This window comes from Triturus cristatus, chromosome 9, assembly GCF_964204655.1.
Source record: "Triturus cristatus chromosome 9, aTriCri1.1, whole genome shotgun sequence".
NCBI classification, from domain to species: domain Eukaryota; kingdom Metazoa; phylum Chordata; class Amphibia; order Caudata; family Salamandridae; genus Triturus; species Triturus cristatus.
Window position 1 is genome coordinate 646,125,750 of NC_140592.1, and position 13,562 is coordinate 646,139,311.

General features: G+C 47.9%; 1 protein-coding gene across 17 annotated transcripts in view; it reads left to right on the forward strand.

Annotated features, from left to right (window-relative positions):
- Positions 1-13,562, forward strand: part of CLASRP (CLK4 associating serine/arginine rich protein) — a 900,118-nt gene that overhangs the window by 422,002 nt on the left and 464,554 nt on the right. For all 17 annotated transcript variants that reach the window (XM_085625696.1, XM_085625697.1, XM_085625686.1 and 14 more), the window contains one exon: positions 7,394-7,435. In XM_085625696.1, coding sequence (XP_085481822.1) covers positions 7,394-7,435 — 42 coding nt within the window. The remainder of the gene's footprint in view (positions 1-7,393; positions 7,436-13,562) is intronic.

The following is a 13,562-nucleotide window of genomic DNA, read 5'->3' on the forward strand; positions in this document are numbered from 1 at the left end:
ACCTTAGACCTAAAAGTCGCTTATTTCCACATTCCAGTGCACAAAGCTCACCGGAAGTACCTCAGATTTGTAGTGGACGAACAACACTTCCAATTCAAAGTGCTCCCGTTCGGAGTCACAACAGCGCCAAGGGTATTCACCAAGTGCCTAGCAGTGGTAACAGCACATTTGCGAAGACAACACATCCACGTCTTCCCATACTTGGACGACTGACTGATAAAAGCCAGGACATACAATCAGTGTGTACAACACACGTCTACCACCATTCAACTACTCCACCAGCTGGGCTTCACAGTAAACCACCAGAAGTCCCATCTCCAACCATCCCACATAAAACAATACCTCGGTGCCACCATAGACCCCTCAAGAGCACTAGCCTACCCCAATCCTGCCAGGATTGCAAGCATTCAAGCTATACGCACAAAATTCATAGCACAACACTCCCTTCCAGCTCAAGTGTTTATGCAACTAATTGGGATGATGGCCTCTTGCATTTTCAAAGTGCCTCACGCAAGACTTCAGATGCGTCCTCTCCAAGAGTGCTTAGCGCGCCAATGGAACCAGGCCCAGGGTCAATTAACAGATCTGGTGTTGGTAGACGGTCGCACCCATCGCTCTCTGCTGTGGTGGAACACCACAAACCTTTCCAAACGGACACCTCAACAAAAGTTACTCCATATCAACCATCTGGAGTTACTAGCAATCTTCTTAGCCCTAAAATCTTTTCAGACTCAAATTTCAGGCAAGGCAGTCCTGATCCGAACAGACAACATGACAGCCATGTATTATATTCAAAAACAAGGCGGCACACACTCTCCACAGCTCTCACCTGGCACAGAGCATATGGAGATGGGCAATACCCCAGAAAATCTTTCTCCTAGCTCAGCAAGTCCCAGGAGTCCAAAACACAGTGGCAGATCTGCTCAGCAGGCAGACACAACAGATCCACGAGCGGGAGCTTCACCCGCAAGTTCTTCACCCGTACTTTCAAATGTGGGGGCATCCACAGATAGACCTCTTCGCCACCCACGAAAACACAAAATGCCCAAGCTTCGCCGCCAGATACCCACACCCATTGTCCAAAGGAAATGCGATATGGATGAACTGGTCAGGCAGATTTGCGTAGGCTTTTCCGCCTCTCCCACTCATTCCACTAGTGGTGCGCAAACTACAACAACGCTCCCTCACACTAATCCTAGTAGCTCCAACGTGGGCCAGACAACCGTGGTATACCACACTGCTGGAACTATCTGTAGTACCGCACCAAAAACTACACCTCTCGCCACACCTCTTAACCCAGAACCATGGAGAGATCAAACACCTGGACCCAGCGCAGCTCAACCTTGCGATCTGGCTCCTAAAATCCTAGAATTCGGGTACCTAAATCTTCCCCCTGACTGTATGAACGTCATCAGAGAAGCTAGAAGACCTACCACTAGAGCATGCTACGCCGCTAAGTGGAAAGGTTTTGTTGTTTATTGCCATAACACCATCAATCCACTGGACGTGTCCAACACATCATAGGCTACTTACTCCACCTAGAAAGGTGCAATCTAGCCTACACGTCCATTCGGCTGCACCTCGCAGCTATTGCAGCTTACCTACAAAACAGACACCATCTATCCCTCTTTAGAGTGCCTGCCATCAAAGCCTTCATGGAAGGCCTTGAAAGAATAATTCCCCCCAGAGTGCCACCCTCACCTGTGTGGAACTTAAATATCGTTCTCACAAGGCTAATGGGGCCTCCCTTTGAACCTCTGCACAAATGTGAACTTCAATTCCTGACATGAAAAACCGCTTTTCTTGTATCCATCCCTTCCCTTAGAAGGGTCAGTGAGATACAAGCGCTTACCATTCAAGAACCCTTTCTCCAAATGCACCACAACAAGGTTGTTCTCCGTACCAACCCAAAATTGCTCCCTAAAGTCATTTCTCCCTTTCACCTAAACCAAACAGAAGAACTACCAGTATTTTTCTCGCAACCACAGACCGTTGCAGAAAGGGCTCTTCACACACTGGATGTCAAACGAGCCTTACTACATTCAAAGAACACAACCTTTCTGTAAGACCAAATAACTGTTTGTTTCTTTCTCTCCACTGCACAAAGGCAACCCCATCTCAAAATCAGGGATAGCTAGGTGGATTGTAAAATGCATTCAAAGCGAACGCTATCCATTCCCCCGAAAGCCCATTCTACACGAAAAATAGGGGCTTCCATGGCATTTCTAGGGAACATCCCACTAGATGATATCTGCAAAGCCGCTACATGGTCAACACCGCACACTTTCACCAAACACTATTGTGTAGATGTGCAAACTAAGCAACAAGCTAGTGTGGGCCAGGCTGTCCTCAAAACATTGTTTCAAACAACTGCAACAGATATGGGTGGTCGCCGCTAACGGTGGGTACTGCTATTTAATCTATGCACAAGTGTGTAATCTGCAGCTCATATGCCTCGAACAGAATATGCTACTTACCAGTATGCATCTGTTCTTGGCATGTAGAGCTGCAGATCTACACACGCCCACCCGCCTCCCCGGCTACCTGTATCTGTCCCAGTTTTATCTTATTTAGATAGCACACACATGGGCATCTTCACTGTTATTACTACGCTCCATCTTTCCCTGCTGGCGAAAAACAATCTGAGGATGGAGCCGAAGCCCATGCGCAATATGATCCAAAGGAGGAGTCACCGACCTCGTGACTTCCAAAGACTTTCCAAGAGGAAAAACAAACTGCAAACATCCGGGCCCAACACCAGATGGCGATCTATGCAAAGTGTGTAGATCTGAAGCTCTACATGCCAAGAACAGATGCATACTGGTAAGTAGCATATTCCTTAGTTACTGTTGTGATTTTTAAGCAATATTTTGGTATTTTAAAAGTTGACACTTAAAAACTTTTTCTAATAAAATCACCAATCTTATCCTATGGGAGGAAATTCACTTAGCAGGTAAGTGGGGTTATTGTTACTTTTGCTAGTTCAGCCCTGGATCCAGCACTAGTGTACCACCTGTAAGTTGAGAGAATGCGTTTAGGTTATACAGGCGATTTTTTTACGAATATTTGTAAGTTTGCAAAATCGACACTTAAAAGAAATTTCATAGAAAAACAGTCAATGGTTTCCTATGGAAGAAAATTCAAGTTACAGGTAAAGTATGTTCTCGTTACTTTTGTAATCCAGTGCTGGGCTCCTAGGTTCAGCACTGGGACATCTGTCTAAAACAGGTAAGTAATTACGTTTTCACAGTTGGTGCGATTTTTAAAGAATATTTGTAGTTTGCAAAAATCGACACTTAGAAGAAATTTCATAGAAAAACAGTCAATGGTTTCCTATGGAAGAAAATTGAGTTAGCGGTACGTATGGTTGTAATTACTTCTCAGGGTCAGGGCTGGGCACCAAGATCCAGCACTGGGATCTCTCCTGATAGCAGGTGAGTATTTTCGTCTTCGTTACTCGGTTGATTTTAGGTGAATATTTTAAAGTTTAGAAACTCCACACATTTTCAAGTGAAACCAGTAAATGTTACCCTATGGAAGAAAAGTGAGTGTTCGGCTTTTGGGTAAGTACTCAACTGGCAGAGTTAAGGTTCTGGGCATAGACTCAGGGGTCTCCCAGGGTCAGATAAGTACAGTTGTTACACCCTCAACGGCACAGGGGCAGCCGGGTGCAGAGTGAGGTAGGCCCAATGTTATCCTATGGGAGGCAGGGGGCCTGAGGTTGGTGGCTGCTGGCTAGCAGGTCACGCAGCTTTGGGAGCTGGGCTCCTGGTCACTTGCTCAGGGCAAATGGGGAAGTAGGTTAGAGTAGAATTTGCATTGCCAGGGCCACTCGGGCGGCTGGGTGCTGTTGAGCCGTCGGGCGCTCAATGGAGAAGCTCAAGAACAAACAAAGGCTGCAAGCTCGGGGACGAAGATTCTTCAGATGCCACCCCCACTTCGAGAGGTAAGTTGGGTAGTTGGAGGATAGGTAGGCACCCAAGAGTTGGGCACAGGTGGCCACCGGGTGCAGGGGTGCCTTTTGGCGTTGGGAAATCTTACCCTCTGCTGGATGCGGTTGGAGGGGTCCCTGGTTCTGAGGCTGCAGGCGTCTTCAAGAGCTTCGAGGTGGGTCCTTGGGTGCTGGATTCGAGGTCACAGTTGCTGGGGAGACGTCCTCATGGTCTTGGTCCACTCCGGCACAGGCCAGGCTTGGCGGGTGCAGTGTGTGCAGGGTTCGCGGTTCCTGGCTGATGCCAGTGGTCAGTTACTTGCTTTGAGCAGTACCACTGCTCGTGGGAGTCCCAGTTGCTCAGAGTCACAACGTAGCCAGGTCCTCCGGGGCTTGTGAGGTTGCTGGCCACTGGAGATGAAGGGGTTTAGCAGGAGCAGGTTCGAGGGTCGACAGGCCGGTAGGGCTGGGGCCAAAGCAGTTGGTGTCTTCCTCTTGTTAGCAGCTGCACGGCGGGTCTTCTTGCTTCCTGAGCTTCTTTGCTGTTTCGGAATCTGGATCTAAGGAAGGAAGGTTCAGGGTGCCCCTAAATACTAGATTTAGGGGCGTTACAGCTAGGTAAAGGGCAGGGACCAATGGGTCCCTGCCCTGGGGTGGGTACACCCCCTATCCTGCCACTCTCCTGTAGGATGGGGGCAGTAGCCTAGTCCTGATTGAGCAGAGCTTCCTATCTTCAAGATGGCGAGAGCCCGGAGATGTGCTTCACCTCGCCTCCCCCCTCCTGAGGGGTGGAGTTGGCAGAAGCTGGCACACCCCCTTTCCTTTCTTGGGGTTTCTGGCCAGTCTTCCCGCCAGAGTGGGGGTCAGAACCGGTAGGGGCCAGTTGCTGAGTACAGCAAGTGGCCTGGAGAAGCTCACAAAGGCGGAATGCCTTTGAAGCTTCCCCTGCCCATCCTGGGGGAGGAGACCTAGCACCTCACCCAGGATGTGCATTGTTGCAGGCCCAGGAGAGCGGATGGCTCTCTACCTAGGGGTCCAGCAACATGTCTGCTGTGTGGCAGCCTAGGCAGCCCCTCAGACAAGACGCGGATTGAAGGTTAGGTTCAGGGGCATCTCTAAGATGCCCTCTGTCGTGCTTGTACATTAAATCCCACACTGGCATCAGTGTGGGTTTAATGTGCTGAGAAGTTTGATATCAAACTTCTCAGTCTTCAGTGCACCCATCATGGTGCTGTGGAGTTTGTGTTGATGATCTCCCAGCACCATATACTCTTAAATGGCAGCCCTGCACTTACAGTGCCCAGGAATGGACCTAGGTACTGTAGGGGCACAGGGCTCCTGCACCTGTGCCCGCCCCACTGGCATAGGTCACCCAGCTAGAGGGGTGGCTGATGTATGCCAGGGCAGTGTGTGTTGTGGTCATGGCACACAGGGATGTGTGCCCTGTCGACTCTGTTTGGTTCTGCACCCAGACACTCAACCTGCAAAGGCAGTGTGTGTGTGTAAGGGTACAGGGCCCCTAAGGGTGGCACAATAAGTGCTGCAGCCCTTAGGGGCTTTCTCTGGTCACAGTGCCCTGGGTACCTATGGTACCATTTACCAGAGGCTGACCTGTGGCCAGAGATGCCAATTGGGTTTAGGTTGTCATGCAGTTTTAGGGAAGGAACACAGGCCCTGGGTACCTGATTGGCACGAGCCCAGGGAACACTCAGTCAAAGTACATCAGCAATTCAGCAAAAAGTGGGGGGCATGCCATGCAAGAAAGATGGCACTTCCTCACACCACATCGTAAAGGGGGCATACCTAAACCAAGCATTACTGTCTGGATGGGAAGGCAACCGCAACTCAAAACTGGGACACCCAGCGCTATGCAATCTGTTTCAATAAGGTGAGCCTGCTTCCCGCACTATTTAAATGTTACATACAAATTGCTCTCTTGGTTCAAGTATGTGACTATAGGAAAGATCTAGTGCTGGGAAAGTAGTTATTTACCTGTAACACCAGTTCTCCAGTGTTATCTTTAATATATTCTCATACTATCCTCCCTGACCAGAGGTTCACAGTTCTGATATACACTTGTCACACTTGTGCTATGAAATCTGAACTACTGTGGCCTGTAGGGGTAGTAGGGGAGCTTAGCACTTCATCTGAGTGGCTGAAATTCGAGTTGTTTCAAATGAGGTAGATGTTCTACTAAACAAAAATTGTTATTAAGGCCTATGGCCGTTTTAGTAGTGTGTACTGCTATTTAAATTTACTGGAAAATCCCAGAATGATGACTGAGAATGATTCATGTATCTGTATATTAGAAAAATACCAACACTGGAGATCTGAAGTTACAGGTAGGTAATTGATTTCTTATTTACACATTTTATCTCCTGAAATACTTGTTTTATTTAACGAAGTTCTCACTTATACTTTGTCATAGGTTTTTCAATAATCTGGCTCCCTAAAGTTATTTTTGTTTATTTCGTACCATCTTCTCATATTGCTGCATCAAGTCACTTTATATTGTACAGTTAATTAAAACCTTAACAAACAACCATCTTATTGGTAAATAGTCACACCAGGACACCTATCATAAAAGTAGGCAATACAGGATAATATGCTGAGTGCAAAGTAACATTTGTGATAAATGACAAGGGTGTTATGACAATCATTTTAGCGGATAAAAAGTGCAATATGCAAAAGCAATAATGGAGTGTCCCAAAGTTGCTTCAGATGTCATCTCCTGGCATTCCACAAAGTGCATTTATACATTAGTAATAAAATAAATGCCTTTAGAATGCTTCAGAAGCTGACATAGTGCTCTACCAAATTGTTGTTTTAGAGTGTACAAGCAAGCATGAAAAGTCCTAACGCAAGCAGCACATAACAAGTATGCCAAAAATGGGATGACAGTAGTTTCTGGTGCACTAAAAAGACAAGTGCATTGTGCAAAGAACAATGGAGGAATGTCCCAAGGTTGCAGCACATGACCGGAGAATTGCAACATTAGTTTTTGACACGCAAAGAAGGAAAGTGCAATGTTCAATGAGCAAAAAAGGGAATTTCCCATGGTTGCCTCAGACCTAGTCCCCGAGCATTCCACAAATTTCAGTGTGCAGAATCAATAATGCTGCTACTTGTGTTCATGACCACATAGAATTCCACCTAAGCAGACTGTGTTTAAGAACTGAAGCAGACAATAGCAGGAAAAAGGAAAGAGAGAATCAACAGTTTTTTCTTTTTAAACAAAAAATGTCTGATTTAATTTCTGAATTGCTTTTTTTAGTATCATTGTTATCTAGCCCCTTGTTAATTGGAGCCAGTGGGCTGACCTTGAACTGTGTGGAATGGAGTGGTAGCCTTACGTTTGACCTCCAATTTCTCTGGGATTTGTCTACCACTGATTCCTGACTTCTAGAATGCATAATGAATATGTTGGAATTCTGTATCTAATATGTTTTTATTTGTCAACAGTTATGCCAGAAGAGATAGCCCAACATATGATCCCTACAAACGGTGAGTCCTTTCATTGCAAGATCTGCAAAACGTTATTTTATAAACTACCTTTCACAAAAACTCTATTGTCCATTGCATGTGTGGCTGTAGATACACTCCTGTCATCTAGTGTTGGGTTCGGACGGGTTCAAAAGATGTCTTTCGAGTCACAAGGTGTAGTGACTTTACCCATTACTGGTAATGTGCTAGAGCATCTGCTCCATTGTTAGATTGTTTTTCTCCACCAACTGGTTTAGACATATTCCTTTGAGTGCCGGTTTGATGCCGCTTGGTATTCTCGCAGGCCTGTCTGGATCCTTTCTTACTCGTCGGAGGAAAAAACTGTAAATCTCAGCATCAGTTAAAAACAATGGGGTGCCTTTGCTTTACTTCCTTGGTCAAACAACTTTGATGCCCCATACGGGGCTCCATCCATTTCTCAGCACCAGAGAATGTACACATAATGGAGAAGACTCCATTGAGGTACTGTCCGAAGTGCTGAGCAAAGTATGTGAGGACAGACAGACCTCCATCAGATGTGTAACCTCGATCTGTCCCCGGACCATCAGGAGGCCTCCTCTTTGGTGTGACCTGCCTTCATGAACAAGAATACTCTCTATGATAGTGATGGGATCGTCTCATCACTTCGGTGTCCATGGTATATCACCAATCGAGGACTCTGGTTCCAATGTAGAAATGAATCGGCCTCCACCTGCACTGTGTTCACTTCCGAAGAAGGCCAAAGTGAGTACCAACATCCCACCTCCTTCCCCTCGACACCACTTGCAAGACAAGTATCTCCTCCGAGGAGGTGTGAGTATCGGGCACACAGGCCAGTTATGTGGCCTCCGGTCCACAACTGCCCCAACGCCATGATCTGCACTGGCCTGCCAAGTCTGAGCCGATGCACACACAACTCTGTGTCGAAGCCTCCTGCCAAGCCATGCCCTTGGATTTCGACCGGCTCTTTGACTCTGGCATCGAAGACGCCCACATGTTCGCTCTTGGAGCCCAACCCTTCAGATCTGAAAATCGGCTAGTGCCAGCAGACATTCTCAGCTCAGAGAAAACTGGCATCCAAGGCATCATCCTCTGCGGTTACCGAGGTCCAGGATCAGCCAATTCTCTATCGCCTTCAGGAGAAGCTCAATGCCAAACAAAGTAAACCTATTTATCCTGAGACTGAATATGAATTCTCCTTGAAGAAAGGGCACTCATCCTTCAATGAGGAAACTGACTTTTGATGAGGTTCTGAATCTACCGTCTGAATCAGTGCCCACAAAATGTCAACACCATGAGAAGGGCACCTCTCCTCCACCTCCTTTGCAATGCTTGCCTCTGCCTCGCTCTTCACCCCCGCCACCTTTGCCTCCACCTCTTCCACGCTGACCCTCACCGCCGTTACCAGTACACCCTTTTACAGCACCTCCTCAGCGTTCCCCCTCCTTCAGGATTTGAGGGGCGAAAGTGCACCCTCTCACTGTGACCCGTATGAAACATCCTAAGACCGACAACAGCATGACGACCCGTGCGATGATTACGATGTTTAGCCCACGGCTGATACTGGCCCTGATCTCCATCCAACTAAACCGAATAACACAACTGCCTACCACAAGGTGTTGCAAAAGGCAGCTGCTTTCTACAAAGTGGAAATGCATAAACAGCCTGAGGAGGGTGACTTCTTCATCATGGAGACACTGTCTACCACCCAAAGATTCATACAGTAGTTACCAATTCTTTGGGGGATGCTCAAACCTGCCTCTGACATCTTCAAGGAGCCGGTCAAGGCACAAGTCATCATGCCTAGGGTCGACAACAAGTACAAAGCTTCTGTTTTCAACCCCTGGTACATTAGGTCACAACTGCCCCCTGACTCCTAGTGGTCCACAGGCCTGGATAATAGCATATTCCCTTCTCCTGACCTGGAGGATAAGAAAATTTTCCCAGCAGAGAAACATGTAGTGGCCCAGCCTAGTACAAAAAGAGGGGTCAGAAGTTAGAAGCAGAGGGGAAAATGATTTCCATCACTAACATTAGATGTGCCCTATATGCTTCAGACATCAATGCTCAAGGGGGTAAATACCAATATCCTCCTTCGAAGACATGCCTGACTGTATGTTTCTGGTTTTTAATCAGAGGTACAGTAGCACCTAGTCAGCTTGCCTTTTGATGGCCAGCAACTGTTCGGCCCTCATGTTGACCAGATGCTGGAAAAATAAAGAAAACTGAGACTGCTAAAGTCATGGGTGCCTTACATACCCCATCTGCCCATGGCTCCTTTCGGCATACACAATATCATGGAGGGACTAAAACCACCGCCCCAAGATATCCGCTTCCTTTCGACGGCAACAGCAAAAGCAAAAACTCTCTTGGGGTTACTACAGGGTAGGATATAAAAATATTAATGGCAGGGGCAGGGGTAAAGGCGCAGCCCTCAAAGGAGCTTCGCCACCAAAGTGACTCCCTTACATCCCTGCCCCCAACCTCCCCTGTCCTGCGCAGACACAATCTCTCACTGGAACATCAGCATCTGCTCCAAGAGGAAATGCATGATTACTCAGCAAAAGGTCCTAAGAGCCTGTACCACCACAACACCGCGGGGGGGGGGGGTATACTTACTCATTCCCAAGAAGGATGGGACACTAAAGCCCATTCTCGAGCTCCGACCTCAACAATTTCCTCCTGTCAGAACACTTCTACATGGGTACACTGAAGTACGTCATTGCTCTACTACAGTAAGGTGATATTACGACCGCTGTCCATCTGAAGGATGCCTACTTCCACATCGGCATTTATTCACCCAGCATATCGCCTGTTCCTCTGGTTTGTGGTCAGCATTATCAGTTCAAAGTGCTGCCCTTTGGAGTGACCTTAGCTCCCAGGGTGTTTACAAAGTCTCTTTCCATCATAGCCGCTCACCTCAGAAGAAGCAGCGTACACAACTTCCCTTACCTAGACGATTGCCTGATAAAGTAATCAACGGAATAGCAATACCTAGCCCGCACCCAAGCCACAATAAATCTCTTGCACAGCCTAGGTTTTAACATCAGTGCCACCAAATCTTATTTCCAGCCCCTTCAGGTGCAGCCCTTCCAAGGAGCCATACTCTACACTCGCACAGGGAAGGCGTACTCCCTGCAAGGGTCGATGCGTTCCACGTGCTGCTCCCTCTTTTCCAGCCAGATCATCAGGCAATGGTCAAAAAGGTCATGCACCTCCTAGACATAATATCTCTTGCATTCCTATAGTCCCACATGCCAAGGTACTCTTGTGCACGTTGCAGGAGTGCCATAGCAGTACTGTGGTCACAAGTGAAGGGTAATAGGCAGGATCTAGAGTTGATCAGGGGCAATAATTAATGCTCTCTGCAGTGGTGGAATTCTAACAACCTGTTGAAAGACCTGCACTTCTTCGACCCAGTGCCACAGATGACCATTACAACAGATTCCTCTCTCACTGGCTGGTGGGTGCATTTGCAGGAGCTGACCAAGGATTGTGGGTGCACAATCAACAGGGTCTCCACATCAACCACCTGGAGTTGTAGGCATCCAGCCAGCTCTCAAAACGGTTCTACCCCACATCTAACACAAAGTGATACTCGTTTGGACAGACAACACAACTGTCATGTTTCACTTACAGAAACACTCATGTTCGAGGCATATGAGCTGCAGATCACACACTTAGGATAGTAGATCACCATCTGGTGTTGGGCTTGGATGCTTGCAGGTTGTTGTTGTCTTCGGAAGAAGTCATTGGTCAAGAGATAGGTGACTCCTCCCTTGGACTACAGTGCGCATGGGCATCCACTCCATCCTCAGATTGTTTTTATCCGCCATTGAGTTCGGATGTAACTTTTCCACTCCAGTAGAAAACTTCAAAAACAAGCTTTCGAAGCGAAAAACTTTTACAAAACTACATTGAGGCACCTTCACTCGACATCGAATTCATCGGACCGGTTCCGGACGTCGACACGGGCGATTGGACCTATCCGCGCCGTGAGGCCTACTGCTCATGGAAAGGACGCCGTTTAAAAAATGCCCCCGGTGTGGAGCAAAATTCCCTCACAGTGACAATCATAAGGTCTGTAACCTGTGCCTGTCGCCAGAACACAACAAGTCCAGCTGTCCAGCCTGCGCCGCATTTCGATCCAAAAAGACCATTCGGGATCGAAGAGCTCGATGCCATATCATGGCACACAGACCAGCCCCGGAACCAGAAAACATCTTCGATGAGGGTCCCGATGTCCCGGAAGAAGATTCCGAGGAACTTCAAATTATCTCAGAAGCAGACGACCCCATTACTCCAGGGCAACGCGTGAGTACCACTGCCCCTACCCCAACCCCTCCAATACCAAAGGCATTGGTCAAGACTTCATCAGCTGGCCCGAGTCGAGACTGAAAACACCCTTCAGAAGCTTCGCCTTCGGGCTCGGCTCCGAAGAAACACAAGCCTTCCAGTGGCTCGGGCCCGAGCAAACCACATATCATTGTGCCACCGGCACCGAAGACACAAGACCTCTCTGCACCGAAACCGGCTCCGGCGCCTTCGGCACCGAAAACACCGAGGCCCTTAGACAAACCGGCACCGAAAGCTCCCAAGCTCAAAGACTCAACTTCGGCACCGAAACCTTCATCGACGCCTAAACCTTCATCGGTACCGAAACCACCGGCTAAGGACTATAATACACCTCCTAAAGCCAAAGACTCTTCCGATCTCCCTAAACCTCGATCGGAACCGAAAAAATCGGCGCCAAAGTCTGTTCCTGAAGACCAAGAGCTTTTCCACCCAGATCCAACACAAAAAAGAATCTATATTAATCCAAAAACTGGACATGTCACTGCTGTACCTTGTAGGAAACGGAAACCGGATACACCACCTGCCCCAGTTCCTATAAAGAAGAAGGACTCGGCAACATCACCAATTCCTCCTTCCTCTCCTGTACCACCTCCTACCCCACGCCCACACCACCATTACCTCTACCATCTCCATCACATACACCACCCCCACAGGATGATGATGATGATGACCTAGGGGGAGGGGGTGATCCGAGTGATCCTGATGATCTTAATAATCCGTTCACAAATCCAGATACCGTACCATTGGATAACTGGGCATACCCTCTACCAGATATGCCTGACCCTACACCATATCCCTCCAAGCCATCACCTCCAGATGACCACCTGGGGTTTGGACAACTAGTACACAGAGCAGCACTTTATCATGGCGTCACCATGCACTCTGATGCACCTGAGGAAGACTTCCTCTTAGACACTTTAGAACAATCTCAGAAGTCGGTTCAAATTTTTCCCATGATTAAAGGGGTCATAAAACACGCCACAGAAGTATTTAAAGACCCCGTGCGGGCCAGGGTACTCAACCCAAGAATTGAGAAAAAATATAGACCTGCCCCAGAAGATCCTTGTTACATCAAAGGGCAGCTCCCTCTGGATTTTCTGGTCGTTTCCAACGCAAGGAAACGCGCCAACTCCCAAACTATGGGAGATACACCGCCCTCCGACAAGGAATCCAAACTATTAGAGGCATCGGGCAAAAGATTAGCAGCACAAGCCGCTAATCATTGGCCTATCGCCAACACCCAAGCCCTATTAGCACGCTACGATAGGGCTCACTATGATCAGTTAGAAGACCTGATACAACACCTACCAGACCAATACAAGGCCCAGGCAAATGACCTTATACAAGGGGGAAAACTTATCTCAAATGCCTCAATTAAATGTGCACTTGACGCCGCAGACACTGCCTCTAGGGCAATAAACACAAGTGTACTCCTTAGACGCCATGCATGGCTACGTATTTCAGGCTTTAAGCCAGAAGTACAAACTACTATACTTAGCCAACCATTTAATCAAGAACAACTGTTTGGACCAGCAGTAGACACTGCACTTGAGAAAATGAAAAAAGACACCGAGACTGCTAAATCCATGGGAGCATTGCAGTCTCCACAACCACGTGGCTCCTTTCGACGCTCCTTCTACAGAGGAGCCTCCAAAAACATTGGAGCAGACACCTCCTCCACATTCAAACCCTCTACACAAACATCCCCCAGTAGAGGATATTTTAGAGGGGGATATAGAGGAAACAACACCAAGGGACGAGGTCGAGGCAGTACCAACACTCGTACCTCTCC